Source organism: Euprymna scolopes, chromosome 35 (genome assembly GCF_053919585.1).
Source record: "Euprymna scolopes isolate OS-2025 chromosome 35, ASM5391958v1, whole genome shotgun sequence".
NCBI classification, from domain to species: Eukaryota; Metazoa; Mollusca; class Cephalopoda; order Sepiida; family Sepiolidae; genus Euprymna; species Euprymna scolopes.
Window position 1 is genome coordinate 25,009,886 of NC_136516.1, and position 15,065 is coordinate 25,024,950.

The following is a 15,065-nucleotide window of genomic DNA, read 5'->3' on the forward strand; positions in this document are numbered from 1 at the left end:
AGCAAGAACAAGACTTCAAAAAAGGTGTTGATAGCAACAAAAAGTGTATTTAATTTTACGTTACAATTGTTTCCATACCAGAACGACAATTTCAAACATTATATCGTTTGAAATATATTAATACTCAATTATGAAATATGATAATTTTGTAGCTTACTTTTTAAGTCAACTCTTTTTGGCTTAAAACTTATTGGTATGTGAAAATTTACTGGATTACACAAACTGAGTATATTACATACAAGGCTTTATATATATATATATATATATATATATATATATATATATATATATATATATATATATATATATTAGGTATGGATGCTTACAGACCAAAGATAAACTAGTAACGTCTTATTTGTTAAAAAAGGTTGAAAAGAGAAGAAGAGAACATCAGGTTTTAAAGAATTATTTTACATTGGACTTGAAAATGACTATGTTGCGGCCAATAACGCCACCACGTTCCGCTTTCATTTTGAATGACTAATCTTCTTTTGAAATGTCTTCCATTTTCTTTGCAGTTATTGATTTGTGTGTGAACGACCCTTGCAAGAATGGCACGTGTATTTCCAACACAACGGTGCTCACATGTGACTGTAACAGCGGCTTTTATCAAGAAGGAACCGCCTGTACACGTAAGATATATTTCCTTTATTTTCGATTAGAATGAAATGAGAATCGAACTTGATTTCGTTTCTAAAATTTAAATAAACTGATTTCGTTTCTGCGAAAGCTAAAAATCTCGTACCAAACAATAAGGCTTTTTATTACAATACGGCGGTGTCCGGTCATAAACTGCGCATAAATATTATATTTTAATTTATACAGAAACTGAGACATGTGCATGCGAGTATTATGTTTTTTTTTTGTTTTTTTTTTTTCTAAACAGCTCACTTCTTATTAATTTATTTTATTGCGGACTATTATCCTCATCTTTCTTAGATGTTGTTTCACGACGTTTCGGCCAACTGGCCTTCGTTAGGTTTTTTTTTTTTTTTACACATTGATCACCACTTATCAAGGCCCGGAAGCCACTCAGGGATAAGGGTTATTGCAAGTACATTACCTTAGCGTGGAGCTTTGATGAAGTGTTTACTTAAGGGGGCGGTTCATTAGGAATTTGTTAACATTGGACTTGAAGACATCCAAGTTGTAGTCCGGAGGGAAGCAGGCAGACGGAACAGATTTCCACAGGCGTGCAGTTCTAAGAAAGAAGCTTTGTTCATGGAATCCGCGTTTTGATTTAGGCACAGATATAGAGTGGGGGAAATTTTTCACAGTGGATTCAGCTAGACGGGTGTTTTTAGTGAAAGATTGGCGAGAGGGGACCAGAGATTGGAGTTCAGACGAGCATCTGCCATGGAAATAACGATAAAACAAGGATAGGCTCGCAACGTCTCTTCTGTGGTAACTGTGACGGGATAGGAACTCCGAATCTCTTAACTGCATTCTCAACAATCACTGCCATCCATAGTTGTTGTCGTCTCACCACGTTTTTGGCCGAGTAAGCCTCTGGCCGGCTTTGGGTAGGATTGAAACCGCTATCTTCAGACAATTCTCACTTGGAACCGTAGAGATTCAACGCCTCTATCCATTGCGTCACTGTCCCCGAAGGGCGATCAAGGTTGAAGGTTTTAGTCACATATATATATATATATATATATATATATATATATATATATATATATATATATATATATATATATATATATATATATATATGAAACAACATCTAAGAAAGATGAGGATAAATAAATGAATTAATAAATAATGAATTCCAATTAAATAATATATAGCTCACTTCTTGTAAGTAAAAAATATTCAAGCTGAGATAAAAAATAAAAACCTAAGGACACTGAGTCAAGTACGATAACCATTAGGCCAGTTTAACACATTTAAAAAAAAGTTTTTCAAACTTACTTATTAACATAAGGAAGATGTCAGGTGAACGATTCGCGCATGCGCATTCACGAAAGAATTGACAGATAAAAACCGATGACCCCAGTACCATTTTTTTTTTCAATTTTCAACTCTTAGCAGCCCTTTCTACTCTTTTTATATACTTCTAGTTGTAAATATCATTATTTATTACTGATTATTGTTACTATACATTATTCTATAAGTTACCGTTTACACACACACACACACACACACATATATATATATATATATATATATATTCTCTCTTTTTTGTTTTATTTTACTTCAGTCGAAGTTCTCAGAAATCAAGGGGCCCACGACCTGGGGCTAACACTTGAAGTCTCTATGAGATACATAGATATTCGAATGTTTCATTAAAGTTCTTTATCTCTCAAGCGCTGAGTTAGTAAAGAAATTTGTAACATAATTTTCCTCTCCCCAATTAACCATTTTTATATGTTGTAGTATATCTTTCATGTTGGTCTTACGATCTTACTGAATTCCAGGACAAGAATTTATCTAGTCTGGTGGAGTATCCAGCGTCGTGCTATTACTTGAGGCAATATCACTTGGAGAAGGTGCACCATTCCTCGGGAAAGCTGTGGGGGAGCCGTAGTGAGGAGATCTTATTTGGGCTGCGAATACTATGTGATTTTGAATATTTAGTCAGGGTTCACTTTTATGGAAAAAGTATCCTCATGCCAGATTGTTCTGACAAACCCCTTTACAGAGAGACCGTAGACACTCGAGGACAGTGTCTAGTAGGCATTCAAGTTCTCCCCAGTAGGCATTCAATATATATATATGTATATGATGGAGTATGTAAGTATCTCCACTGGACCATCTGTAAAAAACTAACATCCAATGTAGCAGTAAATCCTGGGAACATCAACCTCAAAGAACAGTTGGAAATGACTTATATACAATACAGTACGACCATGTAATCCCTACAGCCACCTACCTTTAAAATGCTGCTGTGAAACCTGGCATAGTTATATGAAATAAGTCAAAGAAAGTTGCAATCTTGGTTGAAATGAGTGTCCTTAATGATGGAGGTCTGAACAGAGCTGAAAGAGAGAAACAGACCAAATATCAAGGTCTCATGTATGATATGAAAAGAAACTGGAATCTTAGAGAGATATCAATCATACCAGTTATTGTACGTGCTACAGGGCTTATGAAGAAGAACTTGAAGTCCTACCTAACTAATATTCCTGGTGAACCAAGCGCAAAAGAGATCCAGACAATTGCACTTAAGGGAACAACGAGGATACTAAAAAGAGCTCTCGGTTGGTTTCAATAAAAAGCAGGGCAATGTTGTCAGCTGGTTTGGCTGCCCCATACCCAGCGTTACAATCTTTAAAAGAAAATTATATATATATATATATATATATATATATATATATATATATATAATTGCTTTTACTTATTACTGCATATATTATCTATATAAACATTGTGAAATCATACTCAAGATGAGAACAGTAGCCCAAAAAATCCAAAAACAACGAATAACCAATCCTCATCTCAAAAATTAAGAAGCGTCATTGATTATATAGGTTTTTTTCACTGTGAAAATTAAATTTGACGAGAAAGCGAGATATTGTGTTTTGATTCGCCATGTTTAATAAATAAAGGGAAACAACTCGATTCGAATTACCGAGATTAAAATAAACTGTGTAACGGCAAGATTTACTATTAAAATCGTTTATACTCGTGAAAAAGTTATCAATTTATCTGATGTTTGGCGTATGACATTTTCGTTCCGTAACCCGTATACAAAGATGTTTCCTATATTTTGGTTTATTTGTAATTAGCTAAAATATTGGACTTGCACCTTATATATTTTTATATGTTGTCTTTCTTCTTTTTCAGCGTGTAAGTCGATCAACTGGGGTCCCAATTGCTTGAATAAATGCGAATGCCTACAAGGGACGTGTGATAGCGTGCGGGGATGTGTCTGCGATAGCGGTTACAAAGGTGTGAAGTGCGACGAAAAGGTAAACTTTTGCAATCCTAACCCCTGCGATAACAGCAGCACATGCAAGTCGCTGGAGACGAAGTACACGTGTGAATGTAAAACGGGTTACACCAACGCCAATCCGAGTATGGGAAACTGCACAGGTAAGTTATTTTATGCCTTGACTCACTTGTAACAAGTGCACACGCATAATACATACATACATACATATATATATATATATATTATTTACTATCTATCTATATATCTATAAAATACTGAGTAATACGTATGGTTCTTCGATTTGCGAGCACCTTATAAATAGCCATACGTGTACAACGAATTTCAGTGCTGACATGTTTACGATATTGAGTAAGTCGCACTCACTCTTTTCTCTAAAAATTCTAGAGACTATTTTTATTAAGTCTTTGTGACTTTCTCTTTACAAGCACAAAGAAAATCTTTTAAGGCTTAATTTAGCTTCTCTGCAATCTCTCCCCCCCCCCCGCTTATTTCCCCCCCTTTTTTTTACACTCCCCCGCCATATTCATGACTATTTTTTCTTGTTTTGTTTTTTAATCGCATTTTCCTCGATTTAACTCTGTTGAACGAGGAACGAAACTTGGTTAGCTAACCTTTATTTTAATTTTTTATTTTTTTTAATCATCATGTTGATTGGTCTGTATTTAGCCATAACTATAACTATATATATATATATATATATATATATATATATATATATATATATATATATATATATATATATATATATATATATATATATATATAGTGGACTATAAATATTCTCCAACTTACAAATATCGAGTTTTCTCAGTTGGTCATTTATTACTTTTCAAAAGTATCCATTACAATATTGTTTCGTAATGCGATTAACAAGTCTGCAAAATTATGTTATTGCTGCATATTTGGTCACGTACTCTCCAGTTGTTTACTTTAAAAAACATGTAAAGCACAATTTTGGACAACTTATATAGTTAATGTAGCAGGAACACTCTGCCGTTCCTTCTGAGTTGCCAATGGAAGCATCATGCTGAATTTACTTTAACTTATATTAATTATTTTCGCTTTTTTTTTGTATTATTACTGTTCTATTTTTATTTTCATTTTATTTAAAGTTTTTCATGTTTGTATTTCTAAATTTACAAAATTTATATAAAGAAAGATATTTTTAATTATATAAACGTTATTTATGAGAAAGATATTTTAATCCATTACAACTGGTATATACGAACCGAGCCCGTTTCAACTAAATGATTTACCTATATATATATATATATATATATATATATATATATATATATATATATATATATATGTCTGACATATATATATATATGTCATATATATATATATATATATATATATATATATATATATATGTCATATATATATATGTATATATATATGTCTGACATATATATATATATATGTGTGTGTGTGTGTGTGTGTGTGTGTGTGTGTGTGTGTGTGTGTGTGTGTGTGTGTGTAAGGGGAATATGTTTTTGATCCCTCGACAAAAGGCGAGTAGACTTGTAAATTCATCACTGTCCGTTTGTCCGCTCGTCTTCCCGCACTTTTCTTAATAACTACGCCTTGCACAAACATTAAACATGATATGAGTAAAAAGTAACAGAACGGATTTTCCAGTAAAACTTCGGGGTCCCCACCCCCCTAGGGGTGCCTTTCGGGTTAAAATGGCTAAAATTGACGATTTTGTTCTTATTAAAAAAAAATTGATGCCTTGGATTTTTATCAAACTTTTCTGAAAAGTTGTAACTAACTAATTTCTATATAATTTTGTTTGTCTATACTTTGCGATAACTCTTGAGTGTGCTCCAGGGGCTCTTTTAGGACTAATAAAAACACTCCATTTTGCGGACTATTTTGTCAAAACATTTCTGCGTATATCTATTTAGCAGTTTTGCATGGTGCCGAACTCAAATTTAAATATGTTAAGGCCTTGGGGACTTTTGGGGCTAAATAGGGGGGGTGCACTTGGTCATTTCGTTTTTTGCATGGTACAGAACTCAAATGTACGTATGTTAAGGTATAAAACTGCACCGTTTGTTCATTTTCATCAGGATTTAGGGTCTAAATCGACGGGGTGGGGAGGCAAATGCTGAACTTAGTCATATTTGTATGCTTCGTTCACTGTGCACTCACGGTGGACCATGCATGCTTCACTTATTTTCAATTATATTCCACCTTTAATTTTTACCAATCCTTTAATTTATGAAGCTCAATGGAATTACAGAGCATATAGTAAATAAATGACAAAAGTCTATATTTCAAATTTCAAGATATTGCCCATCTTATAATTTATTCCTTTAAATACGTTGATATACACAATTCTTGACAGCACCTGTTTTGTAGCACAAAATCATTCATTTAATTATTACATAAATCATTGAATCTATTCTGCCCTTAACTCATCGGAAGAAAAAGCACCTATCAATTCAGTAAAAGAAAAGAAATATATATATAAAATATTACCTGTATTTGAAGCGTTGCATATATTTTGAAATTAAGAATTACGTATATAAATTTGGAACGCTAAAAAACAATGCATATTTTTATATAAACAAATTTGTTTAATTCTGATATTATATGTACATCATCGAAATATCTGAATTGAACAAGTAATTTTGTTTATATATAAAAACATATGCGTCGATTTTTAGCCTTCCAAACGTATTTGTATACGTAATTCTTGATTTCAAATTATATGCAAAGTTTCAAACGCAGGTAATGTTTTATTAATTCAATTTGCGCGGCTTACACAGCAGCTTGCTGATTCTCCTCCACGACCGCGCGACCACACGTTGCTAAATCGACCCTGAAGAAGTTGAACAAATTGGGCTACAAAACTCTGTCTCATCCGCCGTACTCTCCAGACCTCTCACCTATCGACTATTACTTTTTCAAGCGTATTGACAACTTTCTAGGCGAGAAATACTTCAAAAAACCTAAGCGATATTAAAAACGCCTTCAGCGACTTCATCGCCACCAGAACTCAAGATTTTTATGTTACTGTCAAAAGTGTATTGATTCTGATGGTGCTAATTTTGATCAATTAGCTTTTGTTTGAGCCGAGATATGTTCACTTGAATTTAAAAGGTAAAAACTGCAAGAACTTTCTTGTCAACCTGATAGCTATGTTGCAAATTGGTAAACTATCTGTAGAATTATTTTAACTAATTTTTCCAAGAAAAATCAGAATTTGTGACTTTTTTTAGACAAAGATCTTTTTTTTATTTTCTTTTGCAGAATGTGATTCGAACCATTGGGGTGAAAACTGCTTAAAAGAATGCAATTGCGTGAATGGAAATTGCGACCACATCGATGGCTGTCAATGCAATGCAGGGTACACCAGTCTATACTGCGACGAAAGGATAAACTACTGCAAAGATAACAGTTGCGATCAAACAAGCACCTGCAAGTCAGTGCTCTCCGGTTACATATGTGAATGCAAGGACGGATACTTCAATGCGAGCTCGGAAAAAGATGGAAATTGTCAATGTAGGTATTTTTCAGATCTGGAGACACTTGTGGGGGTGCGGGGGCTGATATGATATACCGTCGGGTTGAAATAGTTTTTACTTACATTATCGCAGCCATAAAAGAGAGCAAGGGGCCAATCATTGTGTCCGTGTATTAATAAGTGTGGCGAAAGCATAATCACAGATAATGTTTGAAGGAAATAAGAGCGGTCGTCGTTCACTGCATAATTTTTGCTCCCCGGTGTATAATGGGTCGGGATGAGGACTAATTATTTAGAGAGGGGCAATTCTGCAACTCCGTCTAAATGTTAATTGTATGAGAGAATGATCGCGGATTGAGCAGAAATAGAAATTTACACTAGCGATTCAAATCGAAAGATGAAGAAATAATATGGAACTAATGCGGGCATACTATAATTTTACGTGACGCGCTTGTTTGGAAAGCTACGAAATAATTTACTAAAGGTGAATTTCTGCAGTTAATTTTTTTTTTCAATTCAATTTTCATCCCAAACAAGGCACAATGCCACTTTGTAGTAGGGGGCTACTATCGGAGACATAAGTTGCAGGGACATTATGAAGGGAGATGAGTAGCAAGATGTTTGTCCACATTACACTTGAACTTCTGCATGTCAGTACAGTTGGGAAAGCCAAATCCTTGAAGAAAGTTCCAAAGTCTAGCAGTTCTGGGGGAAGAAACTACTGGAGTAAAAGGTTTTCTTACACTTAGGGATCTCTACTGTGAAGGGGTGGGACTTAGTTGCTTGTCGGGTTTGTCGGGGGTATTCGCGTCGAGGAGGTGCAAGTGCTTGTAGTTCGCCAGAGCATTCACCATTGAAGTATTTGTAGAACAGGCAGAGTGATGCAACATTTCGTCGATGGGACAAAGATTGAAGACTAGCTGACAGTTCAGGACCTATCAGGTTGGCGACTCTCTTTTGAACCCTGTCCAGGAATGAGAAACAAGCAGCAGATGTCCCAGACCAAATGTGACAACAGTACTCCATACATGGGCGAATGATGGCCTTATAGAGGTACAGGATACTTTCAGGTGTAAGTAGTTTTGTAGCACCTTAGAGGGAATCCACCTTCTTTGCAGCAAATTATTCAAATTATTATATCTGGAGATAAATATATATCAATATGTATATATAAATTAATATATTGATATATTGATATTTGTTATGATTATTATTATGATGTTTCTTATTACACGAGCGATATATAGCTTAATTATAACAGTCCTGGATTGTTCATACTGTATTAGCTCTACGTGTAAGCATCTTAAAGGTAACAAGGTTTATACAAAGAAAAGTGTAGCCTTACCTCACAAGATGATGCATGTTTGTGGTGCGCACATGTTTACGTGTGCAAAGTGAGAAGAGAAGGGAAACGGAAGGCTATGTCAGAGGTCACAGAAAATGCATGCGTATCAAAGTTATGTGATGTTTGCACGTGCTCCACTCCATGCGTGTGTGTGTGTGCTACTGCGCACAGCTTGTTCTGTGTCTGTGTGTTTGATCTAGACAAGGCAAATTGGTAGGTATGAACGGCTCACTATGAATCATCAATATCATTTAAGTAAAACTGTAAGTTAGTATTTCTTAATATAAACAACTCCGATTATAATTATTATATGAATTTTTTTTTAATTCATAACCTCTTTGCGGCACGCCAGTGTTCATTCTACAGCAAACTTATGTGTCTCAGCACAGCGAGTGGGAACCGCTGTTTTAGAATCTCAATATGAGAAGGAAAAAGTACACACTGGAATCAGACTGTTTACACGTATCGATCGCAATCCCAGCCCTAACCCGACGGATTTTGGCATCCATAAAAAAAAACAGGCTTTATGGAAGCTGGCAGAAGATGTTTCAGCACACGAAGTGCTAATATCATTGCGCGATAAATGTAATGTTTTCATGTAGAAGCAATCAATGAATAAAACAAAACTTATTTTATGCACACATGCGCGTAACACACGTATAAAATCCAAGGTATGTGAGACATATTACCTCAACTTCTTTGCACGCACCTGCACACATTCTTTTCGAATTTTATGGGACCTATGTATTACTTTTTCACTTATGAGTGATCAGTAAAACCAATAAATTACAAGTCTTTTTATACATGTGGGGGTGTTTATGCGGGGTCTTTTATTTCTCTGCATCGCCAATGCTTCACTTGGCCGTTTCATGAGTGGTCATGTCGTCTAATGGTTGCAGATCGCCTAATTTGTTTAACTCGGCGAATGAACTTCTCATGTAGGAAAGACACCAAGCAGATGCCCGCTGATTTCTTCTTCTTTTATTGGAGAGAATGAACGTAGAGGAGAGAGAGAGAGAGAGAGAGAGAGAGGGGGGGAGGGAGAGAGAGAGTTTATTTCTTATTGATTATTTTCTATCCAACAAAAGGACTGTTAAGTAGTTGGCCCGATCTGGACGATTAGTATCATGATAGTTATTGATGTTGCAAAATAGAATGTTAGAAAGAATGAATTAAGACGAACGGTTTTTTTAGGATAAAAATATTTGTTAGAAATCAAGAAGAAATGTTAGTTTTCATAACTAAACAAATAGGAATGTTAGCTAGATAAACGCCTATACGTGACAAAGGTGGATCATCCGATTTGTGTCTTTGGTCACGCGAAGTTAATGATGTAATGAGATAACTTGAAAATACACGTAATCAGTTTCTCAGTTAGTGTTTAGAGTTTGAAAGAGACAGAGAGAAAGTCAAGCTGACTGGTTGTAATGGCTCAAAGCACTCGGGGGGGTCAAAGGTTCCAACACCTATCAAATATAAGGAACGATGGACCAGCGTGCAGATTTCCAATGGGGAAACATCTGTAATAAAGTTGCTGAAAAGGCACCACGAGATTTGTTGATTTATTAGGATGGATCTTCTTTGCAGCTTCCCGTCAAACAATACCAAAGATGAGCCAGGTATGTTTCTCCGATTGGCTCGATGTAAATACTCAGAGAACTGTTATCCCTTTTTTTGTTGTGTTATATGCACTTTTCCTATTCTTATCACTAGACAATAAAAAAAATATTGACATGTAAATATGCTTTCTTTTCTTCTTTTTTTTTTTCAGCTTGCCCAGACAATCTTTGGGGTGAGAAATGCTCTAACCTTTGCAACTGCGTTAACGGAACTTGTGACACAGTATTAGGCTGTTCTTGTTTCCCTGGTTACTTTGGAACAAACTGCAATAAAAATCATTGTACGAATAATACTTGCGATGAAACAAGCACCTGCAAGCTCCTGGCCACCAATTACACATGCATATGCAAAGATGGGTACAGCGATCCTACGCCGAGCATCGGAAATTGCACAAGTAAGTAATTTTAACATGAGTGCATCTACATGAGGCTAAGTAGTCGGGTTTTTTGGCTTGTTTTTTTTTTACGTAGGAGTCACTACTTATCAAGGTCTGGAGGCCACTCGAGGATAAGGGTTATTGCGCATACAGTAATCAATGAGTTAGTAAATTGGATTACTTAAGGGGGCGGTTTATTAGGAACTTGTTTATGTTGGGCTTGAAGACATCCAAGTTGTAGTCAGGTGGTAAACAGGCAAACGGAACAGAGTTCCACAGGCGTGCAGTTCTCAGAAAGAAGCTTTGTTCATGGAATCTAGGTTTGGATTTAGGCACAGATAAAGAGTGGGGAAAATTATTGACAGTTGTTTCAGCTAGACGGGTTTTTTTCGTGAAAGACTGACGAGAGGTATCAGAGATTTGAGCTCAGACGAGCACTTGCCATGGAAATAACGATAAAACAAAGAGAGGCTCACAACGTCTCCTCTGTGGGAGAGAGGTTGCAGGGAAGAGAAAAGGACACCCCCACTTAGCTACGAAGTCTATTTTGTACTCTGTTAAGGCAGGATAAGCTGTTTTTAGTAGTTCCTGTCCAGATGTGGCAGCAGTACTACATCCTTGGACGTACTTGGTTTTCTAATGATATGAAAACTTTTAAAAAATTTATAATCTCTTTGTGGCACACCAGTATTCATTTTACAGCAAACTTATGTGTCGGAGCACGGTGATTGGGAACCACTGTTTTAGAACCTAAACATGAGAAGGAAAAAGTACACAGTTTCTCCGGCTTCAACTGTGTTGGTCATGTTTATTTATCTACTAGCAGAGCTATCCGGCGGGGCACAAGTATAACATATTTCTATTTCTCTCAACCTTCCTCTATCTCTCTAGTATACCCTCTCGTTTCCTTTTCCTCGTTCCAAAACTCCCCTTTCTCCTCTGCCATGCCTATTCCTCTTTAATTACACATACATACGCACATACACACCCAGAAAACTGGAATCTTATAAAGATCTCTATCATTCCAATAATTATAGGAGCACCTCGACTCATAAAAAAATAATTTGAAAAACTACCTCGCTAATATACCCGGCGAACCAAGTGCAAGAGAGATTCAAGCAATTGTGCCTTAAGGGGTGGTTAGAATCTTTAAAATATCTCTTGGTTGCAATATCTGAGATAGTGGATGAATAGGTGTATCAGAATTTTTGTAGGAATTTTTGACACCCCTAACACGAAACTGCGAATAAAATATAAAAAAAATCGTGATTTCTCTTTTAAAAATGGGCTGTTTATTTTCTTTATGGATTAACTATAAAATAAACTATTAATGTTCTATAAAAAGTAATAGAAATATTATTTTTTTATTTTTTAAAAAATTAATGAAATTAATTCAATTTTACGAGCTCAGTATTTTTCAATTTTTAAACTTAAAAAATCTATCAAAATTTTTCTATTGATTCAATTTTTACGATATTTTCAGGGTCAATGTGAAATTTTATACTCTTTCCAATAAACCGAATATAATATTTTAGACAAACGTTTTTTTTTATAAATTCACCCCCCCCATTTTGAAATGTCTATTAAATAGTAAATAATTAATTTACTCACCAAAATTTTATATATCACAAATTGAAGATAAAAGATCAATAAATAATATATTCAAATTTAAAACTAAAAAAATAAGTGTTTTTAGAAATTTATCTGTGAAGCCCGAAGTTTAAAACCTTTTTTAAAATCACGTTGTTTTTTGTTTTTTGTTTTGTTTTGTTTTTTTGTTTTTTTAATGAAACCTTGGTCCTTGCTCCTATAATTGAAAAAAAAAATTAGAGTTTGAATTACATTTTTCGAGTAGTTATAAGCTTGGAAAGACATGGGGTCGAATTATTCAATATTTTTCACGAAGTTTCTGACAGACCTAGTGGATGAATACATGGCATTTGTTAGAAATACATGACATTTGGTAGGATGCCCCATCACCAGCTTGAAAAAATTATAGGAAATTGAAAAAAGTTTTTTTCAAAAATCCACAAAACTTTCTTTTATATAACATATAATAGTTTTCTTGTGGAATTAGTATTACATAAGACCACTGAAGAACCGCCTCCTTGTCCTTCTGACGGAATCTGTCGTCAAAGTATGAATAATCTTTTTCTAAATTTTAGATATTACTAGAAAGCGGCCTGCTATATATATATATGCATAGCTATATCTATATCTATATATCTATAAAAGTGAACGTGTCTGTCTGTCTGTGTGTCTGTCTGTCTGTGTACATTTCCCTACGCAATAACTCTGTCAATTTTTAGTCTATAGACTCGAAATTTGAAATACCGGGTACTGAGATTTGGGAAAATCGATGTGACGGGTGTCAGCCAGAAATTTGGCTGTTATGGGGTCAAATTTCAACAATTTGACCTTTAAGAACTCTACCAAACTCCTCCGACAATTTTGGGTCTAGACACTTGAAATTTTAGATATAGGTTCCTTGAACCTGGATCTAACTTAATAAAGTGATTTGAGCCCGAAACTATAAATTTTAAGGGGTCATAATAGGGGTCAAAGTTTTAAAAAATTAACCATTTTTTTTTTTTTTTTTTGCTTTTTTTGCACAGCATACACCTCCAAACACCCGAGCAACGCCGGGCACCCCTGCTAGTATATATATAAAGTGAACGTGTGTGTGTGTCTGTGTGTGTCTGTGTGTGTGTGTCTGTGTACATTTCCATACACAATAACTCTGTCAATTTTAAGTCTAAAGACTTGAAATTTGATATACAGGGTACTGAGATTTGGGAAAATCGACGTAATCGGTTTTCGGCCAGAAATTTGTCGATTAAGGGGTCAAAGTTCCACGATTTGACCTTTGAGAACTCTACCAAACTCCTCTGACAATTTTAGGTCTAAAAGCTTCAAATTTTATATATAGGTTCCTTGGACATGGATCTAACTTAATAACTGAAGTTGAGCTCAAAACAATAAATGTTAAGGGGTCATAATAGGCGTCAAAGTTTTAAAAAATTGACCTTTTTTTTTTTTTTTGCTCAGTATACACCTCCAAACACCCGGGCAACGCCGGGCACCCATTGCTAGTATAGCTATAAAACTGAAATTGTCTCTGTGTGGGTGTCTGCGTGTGTCTGTGTGTGTCCATTTCCCTACCAAACTACTCTGTCAATTTTCAGTCTACAGACTCAATATTTGACATAAGGAGTATTGAGATTTGGGAAAATATTTTAATCGGTTTGTGGAGGAGGTGCGCTCGCACGTGCGGGTGTGTGTGTGTGTGTGTGTGTGTGTGTGTGTGTGTGTGTGTGTGTGTGTGTGTGTGTGTGTGTGTGTGTGTGTGAAACGGCGCTAACCCTATGCGGGTTTAACTATCTTCCTCCAAAAGAGGGAGTTCCGTGGGAGTATAAAATTCACAAGCGGTCCCCAGTCGCATGTATATCCCCATTAGGGAAGAAATGACGATGTTAGGTTTTTGAAACTCTTGCAGGGAGGTGTCGACGTCCTCCTACATGCAGCGTCTGGAATTCCCAAATTAGTCACCAATTCTAGTAATGACCAGGGCTCAACGTTGCTTAACTTCAGTGATCTGACAGAAAACAGTGTGTCAACGTGATTATGCTGTATATCTCTATACGACATATCAATGGTTAAGTAAGTATGGATATAAACTACGTTAAAAAAAATAAACACATGAATTTTATAGATGGTAGAAATGTAATCTTTAGAACAAGTATGTTGGGGGGCTGGTAGAAACCTTCAATACTGCATGTGGATGACTATAATGCTCCTCATCTTGAGTTGAGCATATTGAGAAGTGACACACGAATTACCATTAGCGTATAAGCGATGCTCTTTGTGTAAACAAATCGAGCTGAGGTTGTTCGGACGATGTCAAAACATCGTAAAACTCACGACTCGTTAAACTGACGACTCACAAAGCAGCCGCAGATAGCATAGGGTTAGGAGCCTTGACTGTCGTACAGACGGTTGGATTTAAATCCTGGCTTGAGGTAGTTGCCTGTCTAACCGCACTGATGAGTTATGAAACAGCAAAACAGCACTGCATGTGGATGACTATATATATATATATATATATATATATATATATATATATATATATATATATGTGTGTGTGTGTGTGTGTGTGTGTGTACATGCTTTGGGAAAACTATACCTTTTCAATTATACTAGCGAGTGGTAACCAGCGTTACCCGGGTGTTTGGAGATTTGTGTGGAAACTCCGGGGGTTAAGGGGGGGGGTTAAAAAATGTTTTGGTAGGTAAGTATGAGGATCGAACCTGAACCGTTGAGGCAAAGTTGTAAATTAAAGTATGAA

The 15,065-nt window shown here is 35.5% G+C and overlaps 1 protein-coding gene across 1 annotated transcript in view; it reads left to right on the plus strand.

Annotated features, from left to right (window-relative positions):
• Positions 1-15,065, plus strand: part of LOC145259597 (uncharacterized) — a 258,287-nt gene that overhangs the window by 197,415 nt on the left and 45,807 nt on the right. The window contains exons 26-29 of the mRNA XM_080117250.1: positions 519-632; positions 3,793-4,041; positions 7,166-7,417; positions 10,496-10,738. Of these exons, the coding sequence (XP_079973376.1) occupies positions 519-632; positions 3,793-4,041; positions 7,166-7,417; positions 10,496-10,738 (858 nt within the window). The remainder of the gene's footprint in view (positions 1-518; positions 633-3,792; positions 4,042-7,165; positions 7,418-10,495; positions 10,739-15,065) is intronic.